This window comes from Macaca thibetana, chromosome 16, assembly GCF_024542745.1.
Source record: "Macaca thibetana thibetana isolate TM-01 chromosome 16, ASM2454274v1, whole genome shotgun sequence".
Classification (NCBI taxonomy): domain Eukaryota; kingdom Metazoa; phylum Chordata; class Mammalia; order Primates; family Cercopithecidae; genus Macaca; species Macaca thibetana.
Window position 1 is genome coordinate 55,253,837 of NC_065593.1, and position 22,887 is coordinate 55,276,723.

Here is a 22,887-nt window from a genome sequence, read left to right on the forward strand (position 1 = left end):
TCCAGCATAAACACACTAATGGGCCCAAGAGAGCCAGCGAGGAATGTGGGCCCCACAGCCCCTGGGGACTTGAGGAGGGATGGGAGTGGGGGGATAAGACGCGCAAGAGGCATCAGCCTCCTCTCCACAGGTATGCAGGGTGGGGAGAAAGAGAGAGAGGAGAAGACAAGGAGGACCAAGCAGCAGGATTAGAAGATGCCACCAGTCACCCTGAATCCTTGCAACTCCCTCATACCCCTTCTGTCTGTCCCCAGGCCATGCCCTGCCCTCCCCGGAAGAGACAGTGACGAAGCTGTTTCATTTCCAGCCCTGCTACTTACTGCGTGGCCAGGGAGCCTCTCTGAGCTTTAGTTTCCTCATCTATAAAATGGGGATCATAGGCCAGGCGCAGTGGCTCATACCTGTAATCCCAGCACTTTGGAAGGCTAAGGTGGGTTGATCACCTGAGGTCAGGAGTTCGAGACCAGCCTGGCCAACATGGTGAAACCCTGTCTCTACTAAAAATACAAAAATAAGGCCAGGCGTGGTGGCGGGCGCCTGTAATCACAGCTACTCTAGAGGCTGAGGCAGGAGAATCACTTGAACCCGGGAGGCGGAGGTTGTAGTGAGCCAAGGTCATGCCACTGCACTCCAGCCTGAGTGACAAAAGCAAGACTCCATCTCAAAAAAACAAAAACAACAACAAAAAAAAACAATGCTGGGCATAGTGGCTCATGCCTGTAATCCCAGCGCTTTGGGAGGCCGAGGTGGGCGGATCACGGGGTCAGGAGATCAAGACCATCCCGGCTAACACGGCGAAACCCTGTCTCTACTAAAAATACAAAAACAAAATTAGCCGGGCGTGGTGGCAGGCACCTGTAGTCCCAGCTACTTGGGAGGCTGAGGCAGGAGAATGGCGTGAACCCAGGAGGCAGAGCTTGCAGTGGGCCGAGATCATGCCACTGCACTCCAGCCTGGAAGACAGAGGGAGACTCCGTCTCAAAAAAAAAAAAAAAAAAATGGGGCTCATGGTTGTATGGACCCCTGGGGACCTCTGGGGTTGCCCAGAGGGGAATGTGAGGAAATGGCCCGCACAGGAGTGCCTGTGTGGAGTGGAGCCTGCACAGAGCCAGCTACTGGAGTTCTGGACACCGTGCATGCCAGCCATCTATTTGTTTGTCTCTCCCCTTGTCTGGGACCTCCCTGAAGGCTGGACCTAGTCTCATTACCATGGCGTCTAGGACCCCGTCATGTGCCTCGTGCACCGTAGGCCACCAATCAGTGTCTGCTGCATGATCGGCTGCAAGAAGGAACTGGTGAGAGATGGGGTGAAGTCAAGAATGGGAAAGAAATGGGGAGGGTGGGGGCAGGCATATAGGATGCTTCCCCCCAGTGCCTCTCCTCCAGAATGTCCCCATCCCCATCATGGGTGAGCCTGTAATCCCAGCTACTCTAGAGGCTGAGGCAGGAGAATCGCTTGAACCCAGGAGGTGGAGGTTGCAGTGAGCCGAGATTGCGCCACTGCACTCCAGCCTGGGCGACAGAGTGAAACATCCTGTGGCTCCTAACAGCATTCACAGAATAGGATACACACCAACCAAGCAGCTTCTTACCAAAATGTTTAACCTGAATCCAAGTATAAGGAAACGATCAGGCAAATCTCAGTTGAGAGGTGTTCTATGAGACGTGCAGCCTGAACTCTTCAAACTATCACTATTATGAAAGCAAAGAAAGCAGGGGATTTTTCTAGATTACAGGGAGGTGGAGAGACATAACAACAATGTGCAATTCTTGAGTAGATCCTGGGCCAGGAAAACATGTTTTAAAATGTTTTTAATTTTAATTTTTTAGAGACAGGGTCTCGCTCTGTCACTCAGGTGGGAAGGCAGTAGTGCAATCACAGCTCACCAAAGCCTCAAACTCCTGGGCTCAAGTGATCTTCCTGCCTCGGCCTCTCCAATTGCTGGGATTATGGATATGAACTGCACCTGGCCAGAAAATAATGTTATAAAGGACATTTTGAGAGACAATTGGGGAAGTCTGAATGTGGACTATGTAGTAGAGAATTTGTGTCAATGTTACAGCTCTTAGATGTGGTGATGGCCTTGTGGTTCTGTCGGAGAATGTTCTCGTCCTTAGGAGATACATGATAAAGTATGTAAGTATCTCGGTGTCTGCAAAGGTCTCACAAATGATTCAACAAGATAAATATTGCATATGCAAAGAGAGATAGCACATGTGGCTGTTTTTAAAGGAAGGGGATATTGTGGGTAGGGTACCCACCTAGTGATTGTCTCCACAAGCCCTGGTTCTCCTGGAAGATGGTGGCACTGAGCAGCTGGAGGTGGAGAGGTCTGCGGGCCTGTTTGGGAACCAGTTTATGAGTAGGAACAAAGTAAGGCTCAGATGGGGACAAGAGGAGGTGAGGATGGTGTATGGTAGAAAGAATATGGGGTTTGGAGGCAAAAGGCCTGGATCCACTTGTTAGCAATGTAGCCTTTGGTAAGTCACTTAACCATTTTGTGTCTCAATTCCCCTATCTGTAAAAAAAGAAGAGGGGTGTCCAGCTTGTGAGATTCAAGAGAGGAAACAGATGAGAAATCCCTTGATAAACTGGAGCCTGCTGCTGCATGCGGACGTGTCTGTCATTACTCAGAGCCAGCTGGTCTCCGGGCCCAGGAACACTGGGTAGAAGGAGCATGTTAGGACAGGGATGCTAGTGGAAATGTAGGCCCCTGCAAGCTGGACTGCCTTCCGCCCTGGGGAGCCAGGTAAGGCAATGTGGACCCCAGCAGGGCTGAAGAACTGGGGCAGGGCAGGCCTGAGCCAGGAGACAGGCACACTCTGTTGTGCTTGGCTCAGAAAGACGCCTCCTCTCCCCTCAGACCGCCAGGAGGATCCTGATGGGTGAGGCCTCCCAAAGCATGTTGGGAAGGCACTGTGGCCAGAAATGGGACACAGGGTTCATGTGTAAATGACCCAAACCACTGCATGGCTGTGCTTCTCATTTCTCCTGTTAGACTGTAGGTCCCTGAAGGCCCCTGCTTGGCTTCATCCCACCCCACCCTGACCCACGCTGCTTGCCATAGCATGAGGGCTCCGGAAACGCTTATCACCTCCAGGAAGGACCCAGGCTCTGGTCTGAGTTGGTGTGTAATCCAGGATGGATTACTTCCTTCCTCTAGGCCTCAGTTTACCCAGAATCCATAAAATGGGGCGATCCATCCCTGCCCGACCTATACCAGTGTACAGAGGAAAAATCCCATACTTTGGAGGCTGGGAGATCTGTGTTCCAATCCTGGCCCCACTGCCTGCCAGTTGCAATGAGGAGGCTTCTCATCTCACAACCTCCATTTCCTTCTCCATTACAGGGAACATGTCCAGTGTGCAAAGTTATTGCAATAAATTGAGACAAAGTCAATGCAAATAACTGGCATGTCATTTATTGGTTTATTGTCTTTCTCACCCACTAGGATGTCAGCCCCATGAGGCAGAGACTTGGTCCTGTTCCTTGCTGTACCAAGCACCCGGGATGCTGCCTGGCACTCAATAAGAGATCCTTAAATAATCGTTGGTTGAATAAATGGACATACGGGGCGCTCAATAAGTGATGGTTTCCATTGTTATTCTAAAGTGTCCTGAGACAAAAAGCATTGGAAGTTCATGGTTTTTGAGAAAGGAAAGGTTCAAAAGCAAGTAATCTCCAGGGTTGGCACAGGGCGGTCTGTCTGCCGGGGATGAAGGGTACCAGGAAAGCTGGGCTTATCTAGACCAGGGGACAGGACTATGTGCTCTTGAGAGGCAGGCAGGAGCATCCATGAGCGATGGGGCACTTGGGGCATCCTGTCTAACAGGCTCCCTCGCCCTAGCTGCCTGTGGCCAGGAGGAAATGCAGGCCCAGTCTGCCAGTGCAGCTGACTTTTGCTCAAGTAGCCAGAAATCCAGTGGAAAGCAATGAATTTTTACAAGCAAAACACAAATGAGAGCACACAAATTTCATCTGTAGGTTGGGAGGGGCCCGGTGGTGTAGCCCAACCTTCATGGGCGATGTGGGCAGAAGGACCCCTTGGAGTGGCCTCCGTGGGGTTCTGGTCTCTCCAACCTTCTCAGGCAGCCTCAGCCCCGAGACATGGGACGCCACTTGGAGGAAGTGCCAACATGCCATCCAGATCCGAAAGGCCGGGATCACAGCCCGGGAAGGAACTGCTTCCCTGAGTTCTTGGACTCACAGTGGTATCCAGGCTTTGGGACTCCTGGGCTCGGAGAAGTCAGCCCACAGCGCCTGGTCTATGGAGACGTTCCGTAAATAATCACTGAACAAGTCTCTTCATTGTGACTTTGAGCACAGCTCTCCGTCTCTGGGCCTCATCTACAAAATGGCCACGGTAATGTGGCCCCACCTACCTCACAGAGATAACGGAGACATCAAGTGAGATGAAAGGGGTAAAAGTTTTTGTTTCTGAACAGCAAAGTGCTTTACAAATGCCAGGTGTGGGCATTCTAGTTGTCATTATTATTATGAGCAAGACACTTTTGCCAGAGCAGAAGAAGGGGGCCTGGACCCAGAAGAGCAGAAAATCTATAAAAACATCACAAGGAGGGTCTGGATGGAGCCCACCAGGGCTCGTCACAGAGGGGACATGTGCTCACCAGCTCTGAGACAGACCCAGTCATGGGATACAGGCTCGACCTCCTTCCCGGCCACCTGGCCTCCTGCTCAGTGGGGGACCCAGTCAGGTCAGGCTGTATCTCCCCAGAGGGTTTCTGGGAAAACACACAAACCCCAGCTGTGCTGTCCATGAAATATAGCAACTATATAAATAATATAAATACTTTCTCATATATCTTAGCTACATAAATTATTCTCCTTTGCTCTAAAAACTATATATTTGAGGTAGACAAAAATACCCTGTGAGCATTTCCCTTAAAGCTGTAGAATGAGGGGTCAGTGGTCACTCTAGTCCCCAGGGGCCCCAAGAGGGCCGAGGTGGGTCTTTAGGGGTAACTGGAAAAGAAAGGGATGAGAGCAAGGAAGAAGAGAGGGAGAGAGACAGACAGAGAAGACCCCACAAGCCAAGGAGCCCTCAGAACCTGCACTGTGCCATTGACTTGGGGTGTCCATGTCAGCAGCCAGCCACTGCCTAGATGCCTTAGAGCCTGCCCTTTGCCCTCCCGTGACCCTGGCACTGCCAGTCATGAAGTCAGAATGTGGGTGGCGTGTTGGTGGATCAGGGTGCTCTGGCCCCCAAGTTGCTCCCAGGCCCCCTGTTCTGCCAGTGAGGTCCCTGCTGCCTTATGCCCAGCACCGAGCCTGGGTGGAGGCAGAGTTGGGGTCTCAGAGGAGCAAGATGCATTGGGAAGGCAGAGAAAGTCTCTCCATGCTGTGGGAAAGCGGAAGAAACAAGAGAACCAGCCCTCTCCCCGTTTTCCGTCTGCCAAGGTGTGGGCCAGGTGCTTGGGTCAGCAACGTCATTTTAACGAGAGGGGCGCAGGTCAGTTTGGCTTCTCGGCTGAGCCTCTGCAGTCGAAAATCCTTCCAGCATCCACCAGACTGCCCTGATCCACTGGAGACTGGGCAGCTCCTCCTCGCCCTTGGAGGTCTCAGGGAGTTGGCCGGGGCCCAGGGTGTGGGCCTTTGTCCTGGAGCTGGCACAGGAGAGGTTTCTGAGCATTCAGCTGATTCTGAAGTTTCCTGTGTCGGTGAAGGGTCAGCAATTCTAGGTTTAGGGAGAAAGGAAGCTGACAGAGGGGCGTGGCAGGGCCAGCAAAGTGGCCAAGGGCTTCCCGAAAGAAGTCACTTCCTCCTGGCTGGCATCGGGCCCCACTCTGGGGAAGTACAACGCCTCCAGCAAGGTGACCCCTGCAAGGTCTTCATCCTGAACCAGAGAGGCGTGTGCAACAGGAACCCCCAGTTTGGTTCAGGGGCTGTGCATCCATGTGTGCCTGTGCGGAGGTGCCAGTCTCTCCTCCTCTCACAGAGGGCCTTGGCAGGTGTTGCTGAAAATGTCCACAGGATCTGAGGAAATGATCAAAGTCACGTCTCCTCAAGTAAGAGCCAAAGTGAGGGCCGAGTGAGAGGCCATTAGGCACTGAAGGAGGCTACCCAGGAGCCAGGCTTAGCAAGGACTCAAGCACCTATAACCCCAGCCAGGGCAAAAGCCTCAATTAGATGAGCAGCCGCAAGAATAGAAATGTAACTTCAAGTCATAGCTCCTGAGCCTGCTGGTCTTCAGTATTGTGAACTCAGCTGGTGTGGCGGCATCACAGACCAGGCAGGCCCCAGCCACAGGAAGTCACCAAAGCTGTCTCAAGAGCCAGCTGAGAAACTGAGCGTGCCACGTCACTGCCAGGCACCAGGAAGCTGTCGCCCTCCTCCTCTGGGTTGGGAGTAAAGATTCCTTTGACCAGGAAGGAACACAGGGAGGGGCCACTGTCTCCCTGTTCAACCTCAGGTCACTCACTGAGTCCCGCCTTGGTGACTGATTCTCCCACCTGCCTTACCTGCACTGGTGGTCATTTTGAGCACATCTGGGTGAGTGTGCATAACCCAGCTCTCAAGACAAGAATAAGGCCTCAGGCGAGGCATATTTGAAAAGCCAAAACAAGGACACAGGGCTCCAGGACACAGATCTCACTTGGGTTCACTCAAGCGCAGAAAGCTCTCCTTTCTCTGAATGGATGGCTTCTACTGCTTGGGCTTTCTCCCCATCTCTGGCACAGCAAAACCAGGGGAGTGGTGGAGGTGTGTGACACCTGGAGCTCACTGCACCTGAGCGGGGCCACAGGACCCAACTGGCCCATCCCAGCCAGGATCCCACCTTCACTTCCAGCTGGCACTGCCTGCCTTGGCATTCCCAGCCCAGCAGTTCACCTTCCAAGAACATGCTGGCTCCAAGCCATTCATCCCAGGAAGCAAGATGGAATAGCCCCTCTCTCCCCTCCAAAACTTCAGTCCTGGTGTGCTCTTGGTCTCCCTTATTTCCCTCCACATCTTTCTCACTCTGCCCTCCTCTCCAAGTCCTCAACAAGGTTGGAGACGCTTGGGTTCAGGGATGAGGCTTTGCTTCTCTTTGTTGAGTATCAAGGGAGGCAAAAGGCTGGCCAAGGAATGGTGGTGAGCGGCACACTTGTGTGCATTGGCACACATGCCGGTTTATGCACGTATGTGATGACTGCCTGCCCAGCAGGCCGGCTGGGCAGCTGGAAGGGTGCCACGGGAGGTCCTGGCAGTGCCAGACTGGCTTGCTGGGCAGTAGGCCTAGTGCTTGCAGGTGTACACAAGCTCCTCCTGCACACATTGCTGGCACTCCACGTAGCAGCACCACTGCACCTGGCAGTGGCAGGAGAAGGCCACCAGGCGGCTCTGGGTGTCATAGCCCCGCCCGCAGCACAGGCTGCTGCAGCTGGCCTCCCGGGAGCACACCCTACCTGCCGTGCCAGGCGAGTACTTGCTGGGCCGGCAGAAGCTGGGCGAGTCCTCCATGTAGACCAGGTCCCCAGACCTTGGGGCCAGGCCTTTGGTGGGGCTGCCCTGCCTGGAAGGGGCCCACAGCTCTAGGCGGCCCAAGGCCTCATTGGTGGCACTGGACACCTTGACAGCCGAGTCATAGCGCAGTTTCAGCACCTGGCCCGTCTCACGGAACGGGGAGAGCTGCTTCCAGCAGGTGCGCACGGCACAGGAGCCTGACACGCCGTGGCACTTACACGTCGTCCTGAGGCCACTCTTCACAGCCTGTGGGGGGAGGCAGAAAAGAGGTGTGGTCAGAGGCCTGGGCCCAGCAGCCAGAGCCTGCCCCTAGAGCACCAACCCCAGCAAGGCAGCGGCAGGAGAATGGGAAAGAGACAGAGGAAGGTTCCCATGAGGGGGAAAGAGAGAACCCAAGCTAGCCATGAGGCACCTTCGTGCAAACTATTAATAGTAAAAGACTCCCTTCCCCTTGGCAGAGACAGCCCTGTACTGTGCCAATGTGCATGCCTTGGTGACAACAGAGTGGGCCAGGTCTCAGTCCCAGCTCCTCCCCTTGGCCTGGAGTTCTTGTAGAATAGACCATTTATGCAACTGAACACAGCAGCCCCGGTTCACACCAACTGAGTGACTGAACACAGCGGCCCCGGTTCACACCAACTCAGTGATTGAACACAGCAGTCCCAGTTCACACCAACTCAGTGATTGAACACAGTGGCCTAGGTTCACACCAACTCAGTGACTGAACACAGCAGCGCCAGTTCACACCAACTCAGTGCTTGAACACAGTGGCCCCAGTTCACACCAACTCAGTGATTAAACATAGTGGTCCTGGTTCACACCAACTCAGTGACTGAACACAGCGGCCCCATTTCACACCAACTCAGTGATTGAACACAGTGGCCCCAGTTCACACCAACTCAGTGACTGAACACAGCGGCCCCGGTTCACACCAACTCAGTGATTGAACACAGTGGCCCCAGTTCACACCAACTCAGTGACTGAACACAGCGGCCCTGGTTCACACCAACTCAGTGATTGAACACAGCAGTCCTGGTTCACAACTCAGTGATGACAACTCAGAACTTAATCTCGTAAACAGCTAAAGCACTGGTGTCTCCCAGCCTCCTCCCCTCAATAGACCAAGATACTTTTCACCCTCCAGGCCTCCCACTACTGTGTACCTCAGCCCCTTCCCTTCTCTGGGCCACTTCTATCTTCCCACCCATAAAATGGAGGAGGAGCGAGGTTGCTCTAGATGGAGGTTATCAAACAATGTTGGCTTCTAGGACCTCCAGGAAGGCCCGGTCCTTAGAATGGAGACCCCTCTCCAAACATCTCCCTGCTTCACCAAGACCTAGTCCTAAGCCTGGTTCCCACTGCTGACCACTGCTCCCACCGATGACACTCATGACCCTTCCCTATTTCCGCTGTGTTCCTGGCACCCAGTCATGGCCCAGAGTAGATGCCAAGGGAATGTTGGTTGAAGACGTGAAGTTCATCCTGCCTTCATGAAGTTCATGGCTCTTCATCTGTTTTGGGGGGTGGGGTGCTGGCCTTCTTCAAGCCTTGCTCCCTGGCTCTGCACCCTGGTGGGAAGGCACTGTGGGCAGCCAGGGACATGCTCACCTTGATGCCCACGTGGGTGTTGTGGGCGTCTGCCCGTGCCCGCAGGTCCTTGTTTCCTCTCTTGGACCCCAGGAAGTTGCTCAGAAACTTGGTGCTGTACTTGAGGTTGTCACCACACACGCCCCACTGCCAGGCCTGCCGGCTCTCCAGCCCCGGAGAGTCATCACAGGTGCAGCGCTCCATGCGCCCAGCGCTGCAGGCCCGGGCCAGGGTGTGGGTTAGGGCGGCAGAGGACACCGCATACAGGAAAGCTGTCTCTTTGAAGCCTGGATCGGGCACCCAGGGGTATAGGGAGGGAGGAAAGGGGGAAGAGAGGGAAGGAGAAAGCTTAGAGGCTGCCTGCTGCCCTCTGAGGGCAGGAGGCGGTGGTGGCAGTGCCATGATGGGCAGGACAAGGGAATGTGGCTTGAAGACACAGCTCCGGGTGGGTCTCTCTGTCAACTGCCCCTTAAATTCTGACTGCAAGTTGCCATTTAAATGGAACTTCCAGGCTGGGCGCAGTGGCTCGTGCCTCTAATCCCAGCACTTTAGGAGGCCAAGGCGGGCAGATCATTTGAGGTCAGGAGTTCAAGACCAGTCTGGCCAATATGGTGAAACCCCGTCTCCACTAAAAATACAAAAATCAGCTGGGCATGGTGGCACATGCCTATACTCCCAGCTACTCAGGAGGCTGATGCAGAAGAATCACTTGAACCTGGAAGGTGGAGGCTGCAGTGAGCTGAGATTGTGCCATTGCACTCCAGCCTGGGTGACAGAGGGAGACCTTATGTCAAAAAAAATTTAAAAATTTATAAATAAATAAATAAATGGAACTTACAAATTCACTATGGAGTATGTGCCCAGATTTCCAGAGGGCGGCAGGCCAGGGGCTACGGCCTCCACCTCTCAGAACACTGAGATGCAAAGAGAAGCTACTCAGAAAACTGGTGCAGGCACAGTTGGGGCTAAACTTGCCATTTTGACTCTGAGTCAGCGTGTGACCATTTGGACCAGTCTATGTCTGAGGCCCCTGAGATAAGCCCCGGGGGCTTCCTGTGAGGCATGATGGTTCTCAAATGTCATTCTCTGCTACCCACTGTGGAATGGACCCAATGACAGAGTGACCTTGAGTCTCCTGGCTGACTTGCCCCAGACTGACCATCCCACCCACTCTGGGACCACTGCTCTCCTCTCTGCTGGGTGTGGCCCAAAGCTGGCCTCCCACCGGCTCACTACTTCCTACCTGCCCTCCAGTGCATCTGGGTGCTGGTGACATCCCACAAGAGACACAGAGAGAGGCTATTAGCTTGGCTGCAGACCGTGGAGAGCAGCTGGCCTAGGAGGGGCATGGCTGCCCTGTACAGCATCACTGCTTTTTTTTTTTTTTTTTTTTTTTTTTTTTTGAGACAGAGTCTCGTTCTGTCTCCCAGGCTGGAGTACAGTGGTGCGATCTTGGCTCACTGCAACCTCCACCTCCCAGGTCAAGCAATTCTCCTGCCTCAGCCTCCCGAGTAGCTGGGATTACAGGCACCTGCCACCATGCCAGCTAATTTTTGTATTTTGGTACAGATGGGGTTTCACCATTTTGACCAGGCTGGTTACAAACTCCTGACCTTGGCCTCCCAAAGTGCTGGGATTACAGGTGTGAGTCACGGCAACCAGCCAACTGCAGTTTTTAAATGTTTGTATTTTTAGTAGAGACGGGGTTTCACCATATTGGCCAGACTGGTCTTGAACTCCTGACCTCAAGTGATCCACCCGCCTCAGCCTCCCAAAGTGCTGGGATTAGAGGCACAAGCCACTGTACCCAGCCTGGAAGTTCCATTTAAAATGGCAACTTGCAGTCAGAGTTTAAGGGGCAATTGACAGGGAGACCCACCCAGAGCTGTGTCCTCAAGCCACATTCCCTCGTCCTTCCCCTTCAAAAGTCCTTTCCCCTTGGCGAGGGAGTCACATGGTGATCTGTGTTCTCCCTTCCAGACTGCATGGTTCCCGAGGGCAGCTGGGGTCTTGTTCAGAATCTGGCACAGTGCCTGGCTCACTATGAGCCTCCACAGATGCTTAGTGGGTGGGTGGAGGTGGGAGGGAGGTAGAATGGGAGTGGAAGGGAAGGAGGGACTGATGGATCGATGGATGTGATGAACAAAGGGACAGATAAAGGAGTGAACAAATGCATGGCCTGGCTCGTGTCATCGGGCCTGGAACCAGCTGCCGCCCATCCTCACGTCTTCATGTGCCTTGTTTTGTGTCTGTGTGTGTGTGTGTGTGTGTGTGTGTGGCAGAGGGAGACAACTGGGGGACCCCCATCTCATCTGTGGGCTCCTCCAGGAATAGGCTTGTGTCTCCTTCTCTCTTGGATCTTCCTTGCTCCTCTGCTCCCCCAAACCTGAGGCTGGGCCACACCTGGCCTTCAACTGTCCCTCATTAACTCCCAGGACTCTTCTCATTTGGGACTGTGCTAGGGCAGGAAGGGCAGTGTGGCCTGGACACAGGAGCCAGGAAAAAGGAAAGGGCAACCTCTCCCAGCCTCCTCCTCCCTGAAGCCTTCTTCCCCCAGCCCTCCTCCTCCCCTGGCCCTCCTCCCCACCTCTCTTGAGCAGGCCCGTCCTGCCCTCCAGGCTACAGTTCCAGCGCTCATGCCGGAACTGGAACTGGCACTCAAGCAGGCCGAGGTGCGCAGCGTCCCGCAGGGTCTCAGCCAGGCCAGGCTCCCTCCGGCAGAGCTGCTTCTGCCGCCGGGACAGCTTCAGCAGGTCGCACTGCTTCAGGTGGGCCCCGCCCTGTGCCGGGGCCGCTGCAGTGCCCAGTCCTGGGAAGGGCGTCAGGACCTCCCGCCCGGTCAGGCTAGAGAGAGCGAGAGGAGGGAGACGGGTGAGCCTTGGGGATGGTGGTGACGGGCAAGTGAAGGGAAGGGGCCTCCTCAGGGGCTTCATTTACTGCCCTTCTGGGTGGCAGGTTGACCCCCTGGAGGTCCCGTCCCCATTTTACAGGAAACCAAGGTTCACGTAACAAGGGTTGCTGCAGGACTTTAATCCTGTTTTCCAGATTCCAGTCTCTGCTCTTCTTATCCACCCTATTTCCCAAACTGGCCCAGTTAGAAAAATCATCTGGGGTGCTTATTTAAAATATGCTTTCCCAGGATCCATGCTGGGCAATTCTGGGTCTGTTGGTTTGGAATTGGGCCTGGGAATCTGTATATTTACCACAGTCCCTGGGCAGCTTTTGTGATCTGGGAAGTCTGGGAAACGATGCACAGAGTACTGCTGACTGCCTGGCCAGGAGAGCCACATTCCTAAGAGGGGGCAGGCAGAGGGGATGTGGACATCGAGCGGACACCCAGCCAAGGTCCCCTGACATCCCTCTCTCCCTTACATTATGCTGCTGCCCAAGTAATGCCATACCAATCTAACATGTTTCCGTAATTCCCAGATAGATCTTCAACCATCCGACCACTCGGTGCCTGGAACAAATAGATGCCTGGAGAGACAAGGGGATGGAAGGAAAGAGAAGGGAAGGAAGGAAGGAAGGAAGGAAGGACTGATGGATGGCTAGATGAAGGTGAAGGAGCTGAATTCCCGTCAGGCCATCAATCCCAGACTTCTTGTTCTCCTGGATTGAAAGTTCATCAATTCTGGAGCCAAGCTGCCCAATTCTAAGGCTGACATTCTGGCTATGCAATCTTGACACCTTGGTTTTTTCCCTTCTGGAAACTGGGCAGCATAATCTTCTCTACCTCCTAGGGTTGCTGGGAGGATTATATGACATGGACTAAGCACAGTGCCTGGGACATGCAGGCCTACCTTCCTACTAGCTGGAGCTTCCCAAACTTCTCTCATTTTGCAAGATGCTTTCCTCTCTAGCTAAGCAGAGTCTCCCCTTTGTCCAGATGAGGAAACGAAGGATTTATGAGGAGGCAGTAACTGGCCTGGTCATACAACAGATCAGGAGCAGGGTGGGAATTCGAATTAGAGTTCACCTTCCCTCTTCCCAGAAGCTGTCTGTGAGATGGCTCTGCTGGTTCAAAATGTTTGCTGTCCTATACCCTGGCGCCCCCAGTGTGGGTGGAATATACATCATTCCAGGACCCAGCCCCAAAGAAGTAACCCCGTTCTGGGACATCCTGGCCTCATAGCCAGTAAAAGATCAAAGGTGGGCTGGGTACAGTGGCTCGCGTCTGTAATCCCACACTTTGGGAGGCCGAGCAGGTGGATCGCTTGAGTCCGGGAGTTTGAGAGCAGCCTGGGCGACAGCAAAACCCTGTCTCTACTAAAAATAGAAAAATAAGGTGGGCATGGTGGCACAAGCCTGTAGTCTCAGCTACTTGGGAGGCTGAGGTGGAAGGATAGCTTGATCCTGGGAGGTGGAGGCTGCAGTGAGCTGAGATCGCATCACTGCACTCCAGCCTGGGCAACAGAGCAAGACCCTATCTCAAAAAAGAAAAAAAAAAAAAAAAGCAAAGGTGGAAGCAGGCAATGGCTCTTAGAGCTCCTGCTTGGATGTGGCACTTGCCACTGTTGCTTATGTGCCACTGGCCAAGGTAAGTCCTGTGGTCAAGCCAGGAGTGGTCAGAGAAGCCCACGTTCCTCTGAGCCAAGGTCACAGCTCTCCTGTTTGGAGCCACCTGCCTTAATCAGGACGTCTGAATGGATGCCACACCCTCTCTGTATGCCCCAGAAGTTAGAAGCCTCACTGGAGGGTATGTGGCCTGGCCAGGCCCCAGGTGCCCTCAGAAATCACCCATAGATTCCACACCCATCAGGTGCAGTCAGCCCACCATGGAGCATATCTCCGAAACCTCCGAGCAGAGACAGATGCTATCGGGCTCCCCCTGGCCAGCCTGGCCCTGGGCTCCTCTCCCAGACAGGGTGAGGGCAGGGACCCGTTAATCATTAATCTGGGGGCAAATGGGTAATTTTCCAGTCCACCAGGTCTACACCCAAACCCCTCCCTGCAGCCTGGCAGGAAACCCTCAGAGTTTGACCCTTGGCAGGTCCAGAGCAGAACTAGATGTCAACTCCAGCTGAGGAGGCCACGCCTTGACTGGCTTCCAGTGTGGAGGGCAGCTTGGGGGCTGCAGCTACCTTGCCCTCAAATGTCCTCCTCCTCACACTGAGGGCTGGTGTGAGCGGCGACTTTTGCTCACACAATTCCTGTGTTTCAGAAACTGGACCTCTCTGGTAGCAGCTGATTGACAGAGGGGAGAGCGAGCAGGGAGTAATGGAAATTTTGGCCAATGAAGCTGCATATCCTTCAAGACCTGCCTCATATGCCATTTTAAGAATAATAGCCAGCCGGGCGCGGTGGCTCAAGCCTGTAATCCCAGAACTTTGGGAGGCCGAGGCGGGCGGATCACGAGGTCAGGAGATCGAGACCATCCTGGCTAACACGGTGAAACCCCGTCTCTACTAAAAAATACAAAAAACTAGCCGGGCGAGGTGGCGGGCACCTGTAGTCCCAGCTACTCGGGAGGCTGAGGCAGGAGAATGGCATAAACCCGGGAGGCGGAGCTTGCAGTGAGCTGAGATCCGGCCACTGCACTCCAGCCTGGGCGACAGAGCGAGACTCCGTCTAAAAAAAAAAAAAAAAAAAAGAATAATAGCTATGATTATTACATCATTATAGCTACATTATATGTCATATGATATGACATGATATATAACATATGATTATTATTTTTTGAGACAGTCTTGCTGTGTGGTCCAGACTGGAGTGCAGTGGCGTGATCTCAGCTCACTGTAACCTCTACTTCCTGGGTTCAAGCAATTCTCCTTCCTCAGCCTCCCAAGTAGCTGGGACTACAGGTGTGCGCCACCATGCCAGGCTAATTTTCATATTTTTAGTAGAGACGGGGTTTCACCATGTTAGCCAGGCTGGTTTTGAACTCCTGACTTCAAGTGACCCACCCGCCTCAGCCTCCGAGAGTGCTGGAATTACAGGTGTGAGCCACTGCACCCTGCCCAAGCTATGTTCTTGTCTGGGACTCCCCTAAAGTGTGGGGTGAAGGCTCAGAGTTGGTTTGTCTAACTAAAGGCATCATCCTTGATTCTGACCTCTGACATCTGAGGAGTGCCAGAATTCCCTAGGCTGCACTTGGGAGCCAGACCCAGCAAACCCCTCCACTCATTCAACAGGCATCTGGTTTTTGTTGGTTGGTTTGTTTGTTTTTGTTTTTGGTGTTTCTGGCATGGAGTGGGTGGAGGCCAGGGATGCTGCCCAGCACCCTGCAGTTTCCAGAACGGCCTCACCCCACCACGATGTCCACAATGCCCAGGGGAAGAGACCCTGGAGGGGGCAGTGGGTCTCAAACAGTGCCCAGCTCTGCATGGCCAGCGTTGTTGGGAGCTCGGTGGAATGCAAATCCCCAGGCCCCACCCTAGAGGCATCTGTTTTTTAAATTTCATCTAATGGACCCTGAGATTGATGGCTCAGAGAGTCCAGTATCAAGTCGGTTAATTTTATTAGTGGTAATGACACTTAGTAGCGATTAATGACCAGGAAAGGCAGCCAACCGCACAGAGGCCTCAGGCCACATTGGGCCCTGGTCTGCCCAGGGCTGCTCTCAAAGAAGGCTCCCTGGCACGGCCTTGGGAACCCCACGGGGCCCATGAAGACAGCCCGGGAGGCCCAAAGACCCAGTTCCCCTCTGTTTGTTTTCTGTGTTGCTGTTTGAGATCATATTTCCTTTGAAGAAATAGTACCATGGCATCACATGTAGAAAATGACCATCTATTTTCCTAAACAGTGAATTATCCTACACCTGCTCAGCCCATGGCTTCTGCTGGGAAGGTATCTTCCTAGACCCCATAATAATTCTGGCTGTGGCAGGCTCCAGCCTGCTCAGAGGTCAGCAGGCACCATGTCATCCCCTGGAAGAAGTCATACTCTTTGGCATCCCAGGCCTGCAGACACCGCTCACTGGGTCCTTCTGTGACATCTCAATTACCCACAGTTAGCTGAGTGCCGAGGGGGTAAGATGGACAACTGGAGAAATTTGAGTGGGCTTCCTTAGTCTTATGAACCCAGAAAAAAAAAGTGTTTATTTTGGTGTTTTGTTTTGTTTTGTTTTTTATGGAGTCTCAGTCTGTCACCCAGGCTGGAGTGCAGTGGCCAGATCTTGGCTCACTGCAACCTCTGCCTCCCGGGTTCAAGCGATTCTCCTGCCTCAGCCTCCCAAGTAGCTGGGATTACAGACGTGCACCACCAGGCCCAGCTAGTTTTTTCGTGTGTTTTTAGTAGAGATGGGATTTCGCCATGTTGGCTAGGTTGGTCTCAAACTTCTGACCTCATGTGATCCACCCACCTCGGCCTCCCAAAGTGCTGGGATTACAGGCATGAGCCACCACACCCAGCCAAATACGGGGGTCTTAATGAAGACGCTGCCTTGTGGCCAGTCAGATGCTATCAGATGAAACAAGTAACCAGGGTTCTGAACTAAAGGGCAGAGGAACGGTTATTTGCCAACCTGCTAATTGCTCTTCTGGGCTGGGGGCTACTGCCTGGCTCAGCTGCTCCTGAGCCTCCTGGGGCTACCACTCTTATCAGGCTGCACCTGCTCTGGCCCAGCTACCTCCACTATTCCTGTCTGTCTCAGGCTCCCCCAGGCTGACTTCCAGCCTCTCTTTTCCTATTAAGAAAGCTATGACCCCAAGTGAACAGCGGCCCCCTCCCCTCGCTGCCCCCAGTCTGTGTCCCTCTGCTCTCTGCACCCTCACCCCATGGTCCTTGGTGGTCAGGTTGATCATAAGACCAGAGCCCCCACCTCCACACATACAATGACCTCTGGCTTGGACCCCAGGGTACCCCCAACCACTTGACAGACCAGCCTGTCTTTCTCTAGAGTGGGAGAAGTCAAGGGTGCCCCTCAGGGCTTCATCTCACACACACTCCCACCCTCAGATCTCTTCCAACCCTCCTGAAACCTCCTGCCGCACCTCCTTTCACACTCCCCAGCACACACCCCACCCACGATTGTGGCTAAAGCTGCCCTACGGGGGTGACCTTGAAGGAAGCAGAAGATGGCTCTCGCAGGTTTTGGGGAAAGCCTCCCAGGAGACTGCTCTGTCCACCATCAGCAGGACCCCAGGGACCTCACCCTTCAATAATCACCCACCCCCAGCCTGGAGAGTGGGGCCCAAGGATCTCGTGCCTCAAGGCAGTTCTGGCCTGGGTAGTCTGGTACCAGGTCCAACTCACTCAGAGGTGACCTCAGGGTTGCCGCCTCACCAACTGAGCTCATTCCATCAAACAAATACATCTTAACTCATGGGAGGGCATGGCTGGAGCCAGACTGCCTGGGTTCAAATCCCACCTCTACCTCTTCCTAGTTGTGCTACCTTGGGCAAGGTGCTTTACCTCTCTGTGCTCTAAGAGCAGTGCCTGGCATACAGTAAGCTCCAGATAAGTATTTGTCATTATTGAGCACCTACCATGTGCAGGTACAACTGGGACACAGTCCTGCCCTCAAGAAGATCACCGTCTGGAGGGAAGTTGGTTGGATTCAGGAGTCCTCCAAAGTCTCTCAAGGCCCCAAGAAGGGGAAGGAAGAGAAAGCTTTGAACTGGCCTGGCTCCTTGAGGAAACACCAGTAGCTGCTCAGGGACCCAGATCAGAACTCCTGGCACCATGCGGGTGAGAACTTGATCCTGACCTGTCCCATCCTGCCTGTAGGAGGCCTGGGGGTGAGGACGAGGCACGGGGAAGCTCTCAGGGAGCACTCCAGGCTGTGTGGGGAAGACCTGGTGGGTGGAGAGCTTGGCTTATCACCTGAGAGTGCTCCAGGCCCTGTTCTTCCACCTACTCCCATCCTAGTTTCTGCTTGAGAGGGTCTGATGCCTTTGGCAGAGGCTATCCCCAGGATGTGGTGGGTGGGTGGCACAGGACAAGGCAGGTGGTTTCCAGGGCACCGGGTAATGCCAGTGTGTTTGGACTCTTAGCTGGAGGGTCCAGGAGTGGTGCATTACACCAGGGCCATGCCAACTGCAGGCAGCTGCCTGGGAACCAGGAAAACCTGTGCTGCCCGGGGTGCTGGCCTCCACCCTGAAAAACCCCATCAGATGCTCCTGATAACAGGCTTCCGCTGCAGGGCCATTTGCATGGTGAGTGCGCCCTTTGTGCTTTCATCTCAGACGTCTCAATCTACGTCTCCTGGCCCTCACTGATCCCCCTACACACACAAATACACACACACACTCACACTTGCTCTCACACACATTCACACTCATACACACACACACCTACACTCACACATACACACACACATTCTCACACACATACACAGTCTCACACACACACACACACACACACCCCCCTAGCCCCTCCCCTGCTCTCCACTCCTGACCTCTTCTCAGCAGCGGGGAGTTCAGTGAGGGCAGTGCCTGGCCCAGTAAGAGAGGGCACCATGGCCCTGGGCAGCCCTTCTGTGAGGGTGGCTGCTCAACACCAACTCCAGGCTTCTCTCCCCTCCTGCTTTTACACTGGGAGGCCCCAGATTTCCCCTACTATGAGCACACCCTCTCCTCCACCTTCCGGACGCCTTTCTCTTCTACAGCAGCCAATGCCACCTTGCACCTCCTCCATGACGTCCTGCAGCCAGGCACATTCGGAAGCTACTGTTTCCTACCTTCCTACCTTTATGCCCAACTCTCTCCACCCCCTCTTTTCACTTACTCGCTCATTCATTTATACCTCTATTAACTGCGTATCAATAAACAAAAGTACAACTATAAAGGATTTTTTGGTCGGGCGTGGTGGCACGCACCTGTAGTACCAGCACTTTGGGAAGCCAAGGCAGGTGAATCACTTGAGCCTAGGAGTTTGAAACCAGCCTGGTCAATGTAAGTGAGACCCTGTCTCTACAAAAGAAAAAATTAAAAAATTAGCTGGGCATGGTGACATGTGCCTGTGGTTCCAGCTACAGGCTAGGAGGATCGCTTGAGCCCAGGAGGTCAAGGCTGCAGTGTGCCATGATTGCACCACTGCACTCCAGCCTGGGCGACAGTAAGACCCTGTCACACACACCAAAAAGGACTTTTCTGAGCATCAGCTTTGTGCCTGGCCTACCCACAGACCTTGACACCACTTGTTCCTCCTGTCTGGCTTCCCTACCCCCACCCCTGAATCCAGCCTTCCTTCCCTCCCCAGCTCTCACTCTCCATCCCCACGAACCCACCCTGAGGACTGAATCTGGCCGCACCTCCCCGCTGGAGCCCACCCCACAGCTTCGTCCCCCACCCATCCCTGGCTCAGAGAGGAAAGAGCCGGGTCCAGCTGTGGGCTTTGTCTCTCCAAGCACAGCCCCACTTCCTGTCTCACAGCCACAGACTGGGCTGCCTGCAAGGGATGGCATCAGGGAGATGTGTTCAGGGGCGAAGCGGGTAGTGAGCAGCCCGCACAGCGAGCATGCTTTGCATCTCAACAATCCCCGGCATTTAGAGTGTGGCGAGCTCAACATCTGTGAAGGAAATGCTTCCTCTTCTTCCTCCTGTCTCTCTCCCCCTCCACTCAGGCTCGGGCTGAAGCCAGGGAGAGGAAGTCTTTGTCCCTGGCACACATGCGTCAAGTGTCACAGTGGCTGTGGAGGGTCCCCAAAGTCATTCCTGCAAAGAAGGATCCATCACCTCTACAAGTCTGTGACTATAAACATCTCCCCCAGTTCCTATGCTGAGTCCAAACGTGCACCATTCAAATCATTATACATGAGAACTGCAGAAACCCTTTAAGGTTACCAGGCCCAGAAGTTTTGCCCTGCTGGCTCCTGGAAGGTGTCCTGGAGGCTGTGCGGGGAAGCAGGAGGGCAAGGGTGTGCCAAGTGTGCAGGTCTCCGGTGCCCCACAAGTTCATGCAAGATTGGTCGTCCAAGGCGACCCACTGGCTTGGTAGCAGGGCTGGGCCTGTGGCCCAGGTCTCTTGATTGCTTCCACCAGGACTGGCAGTTTCTGCTTGCTGACCCGGCACGTCAGGGAAGCCAAATCAGCCATCACCACAGCAAACATCTAAGGTGGTGGAAACGCAAGACAGCTAGGTTTTGAGGGGAGGAAGCCTGGTCAGGACTCCTCTGACCCCCTGCGTGCCCCAAGGGTGGGCCCCCAGGAAGGGAGAGAAAGACCCTCTGTCTAAAGGCTACTTTCCCCGGTCTGAGACTCAGTCTCTTTTCAACAAAAAGTCAGGAATCAGGCTTACATGGCCTACCTATTCATACCAAAGTGTGAGGGTCTGATACAATGTCAGTGCTTGAGAACACACTTGGCTAGATAGAGGGAAGATCAAAGGAGAGGGCCTGATATGTGAAGAGAAGGAGTTGGGGGAGCTTGGTGTGGGGATGAGGAGGCAGTGGGTGGGAACTTCAGGGAAAGGCAAATCATGGCTGAAACCGCACTCCTGGTAGTAAGTTCCTACCCAACCAGGGTACTGGGTGACTCTGGCTGGGTGACTCCAACCAAGTTATTTAACCATGACGCGTTGACTAGTTTGGCAGGCTCTTGAATGCACCCTGGGCTCTGATCACCCTCTTCCCATGCACAGGCAGGCTCAGGCTGGGCTTGGGCCCTGAAAGGGCCAGGCATCTGGGGAATACCTTGTGCGTGACCCCTCAACGATGAGGACAGTGCCATTGTTTGCACAGGCTCTAGGCAGAGATGTCCCATGCTGCAGATTCCACCTGTTCTCCTACAGGTCCCACGGATGGCCCACACCCTCCGCCCAGTTCTAGGGACAGCAGGAACCTCCCTGCCTGATCAAGGATCCACCCCCAGAGTAGTCCAGGACACCTGCTGGAATGAATGTAGTTGTGAGCAGCTCCCTTGGGAATAGAACCATTAGGACTGTCCTAAACCCAGAGCCAGCCAGGGCTGGAGCAAGGGGCTCCTCCCCTCAGCCAGGCTAGTCTCTCCCTGTCCTCTGCCATGTCTAACTTGGTCCGACCTCCATGCCGTAACCTCTGCCTGGGATACCTTCTCCTAATCCAAAAGCCGTCATGGATCCCCTGGAACCTTTTATAGCCACGTCTTTTTTTAACACTTGACTCAAAAATGCAGAGAATGGGAAAGGTGATCCTGAGGTCCCCCACAGCTCTAGCATGATGTGATGTTTGTTTGCCTCCTCCAGGAAGCCCTGCTTACTTGCCAGCCCCATCCCCGTCTAACGTTCCTCTTTCTTTGCCTTCTCCCACTTTCGTGTATATAGTGCCATCAGTTCTGCATGGCTGACACTTCTTTCTTCCACTTCAAAGCTGTATCCTGTAAGGTCCTTGGTAAACGCCATGGTTTTCCATACCCTGAGATCCATTCTTTCCCAGGCCAGATGCCTGCTCCTCCCAAGCAGATGCTCCACAGACACCTGCTGGCTGCATATTATGCCCCTTAGGTGTCTAACCCCATGCAAGGAGTGCAGCTCGGGGCTCTCCCTCAGCCTCCCTGCAGTCCCACCCTGCTGGCCTCACTGTGGTCTTGCTCTCTGGCTGCAGAGGCTACCACCTAACGTTACCCCGCCACCAAACCTTCCCAAGCTCAAGCTGGGCCGGCTTTGGGAGGGCGTGGCTCTGGAGGAGGCTGACTGTGGCCACACCCTCCCTCCCCTGTGACAGATTGCTGGCATATGCTCTCCCCATTGCCAGATCTCGGGGCCATCTGGCCCTGGTCCTCAGCCCCTGTGGGGCCCTCTGCCTTGGGGTCTGAGACCCAGGCCGGTTCCCTTTGAACCTCACTTCCTGGGGAAGAACTGTGCTTGGGTAGCCTGGTGACACCCAGCGAGGACCAGCCAAGCATCTGGCCTGAGTCTTTGTTTAAAACTCAGCTTAGGCCGGGTACACAGTGGCTTACGCTTGTAATCCCAGCAGTTTGGGAGGCTGAGGGGGGCAGATCACTTGAGGTCAGGAGTTTGAGACCAGCCTGGCCAACATGGTGAAACCCCATCTCTACTAAAAATACAAAAAATTATCCAGGTGTGGTGGCAGACGCCTGTTGTCCCAGCTACTCAGGAGGCTGAGGCAGGAGAATTGCTTGAACCTGGGAAGCAGAGGTGGTAGTGAGCCAAGATCCTGCCACTGCACTCCAGCCTGGGCGACAGAGCAAGACTCTGTCTCAAGAAAACAAAACAAACAAACAAAAAAAAACTCAGCTTGCACAACCTCTCGTGGTGACATGGGCTCAAAGTTTGCCACAGGTTCACAAACCTTTATCCACAATTCCAAATTCCAGGAAACTCAGAAAACTACAAGTTTGTTTTTTTTGTTGTTGTTGTTGGTTTTTGTTTTTGTTTTTGTTTTTTTTTTGTTTGAGATGGAGTCTCGCTCTGTCGCCCAGGCTGGAGTGCAGTGGCCGGATCTCAGCTCACTGCAAGCTCCGCCTCCCGGGTTTACGCCATTCTCCTGCCTCAGCCTCCAGAGTAGCTGGGACTACAGGCGCCTGCCACCTCGCCTGGCTAGTTTTTTGTATTTTTTAGTAGAGACAGGGTTTCACCGTGTTAGCCAGGATGGTCTCGATCTCCTGACCTCGTGATCCGCCCGTCTCGGCCTCCCAAAGTGCTGGGATTACACGAGTGAGCCACCACGCCTGGCCACAAGTTTTTTTTTAACCATTGTGGTGAACTCATACAGCAGCAAGCGCTGACCCAAACCGGGGAGAATATTATGGTCTTTGTTTATCCCAACCTGTAGATGTCTTCCTGCAAAAACAATGGAGTCTGATGACAGGTGCTGCCCTCGACCTCGCTAGAGGTGCTGTTAGCCACGGAATATACAATACATCACCTTTCTATACTTTTACTTTCTTAATTTTTATTTTTTAATTTTATTTTTTTCTGCCTCCCCTACCTCCTATATTACTTTTCTTTCTTTTTCT

The 22,887-nt window shown here is 53.8% G+C and overlaps 2 protein-coding genes across 3 annotated transcripts in view; both read right to left on the reverse strand.

Annotated features, from left to right (window-relative positions):
- The window catches only part of GOSR2 (golgi SNAP receptor complex member 2), a 151,348-nt gene that overhangs the window by 56,583 nt on the left and 71,878 nt on the right, over positions 1-22,887 (reverse strand). The window lies entirely within an intron of this gene.
- Positions 1-22,887, reverse strand: part of WNT9B (Wnt family member 9B) — a 36,932-nt gene that overhangs the window by 2,803 nt on the left and 11,242 nt on the right. Inside the window, exons 2-4 of one of the 2 annotated variants that reach the window (XM_050763729.1) lie at positions 11,640-11,896; positions 9,074-9,339; positions 7,408-7,711 (exon numbers count right to left, since the gene is read on the reverse strand). In XM_050763729.1, coding sequence (XP_050619686.1) covers positions 7,408-7,711; positions 9,074-9,339; positions 11,640-11,896 — 827 coding nt within the window. Of the gene's footprint in view, positions 1-3,400; positions 7,712-9,073; positions 9,340-11,639; positions 12,799-22,887 lie in introns of those variants that run through there. The other variant, XM_050763727.1, reaches the window with a different exon arrangement.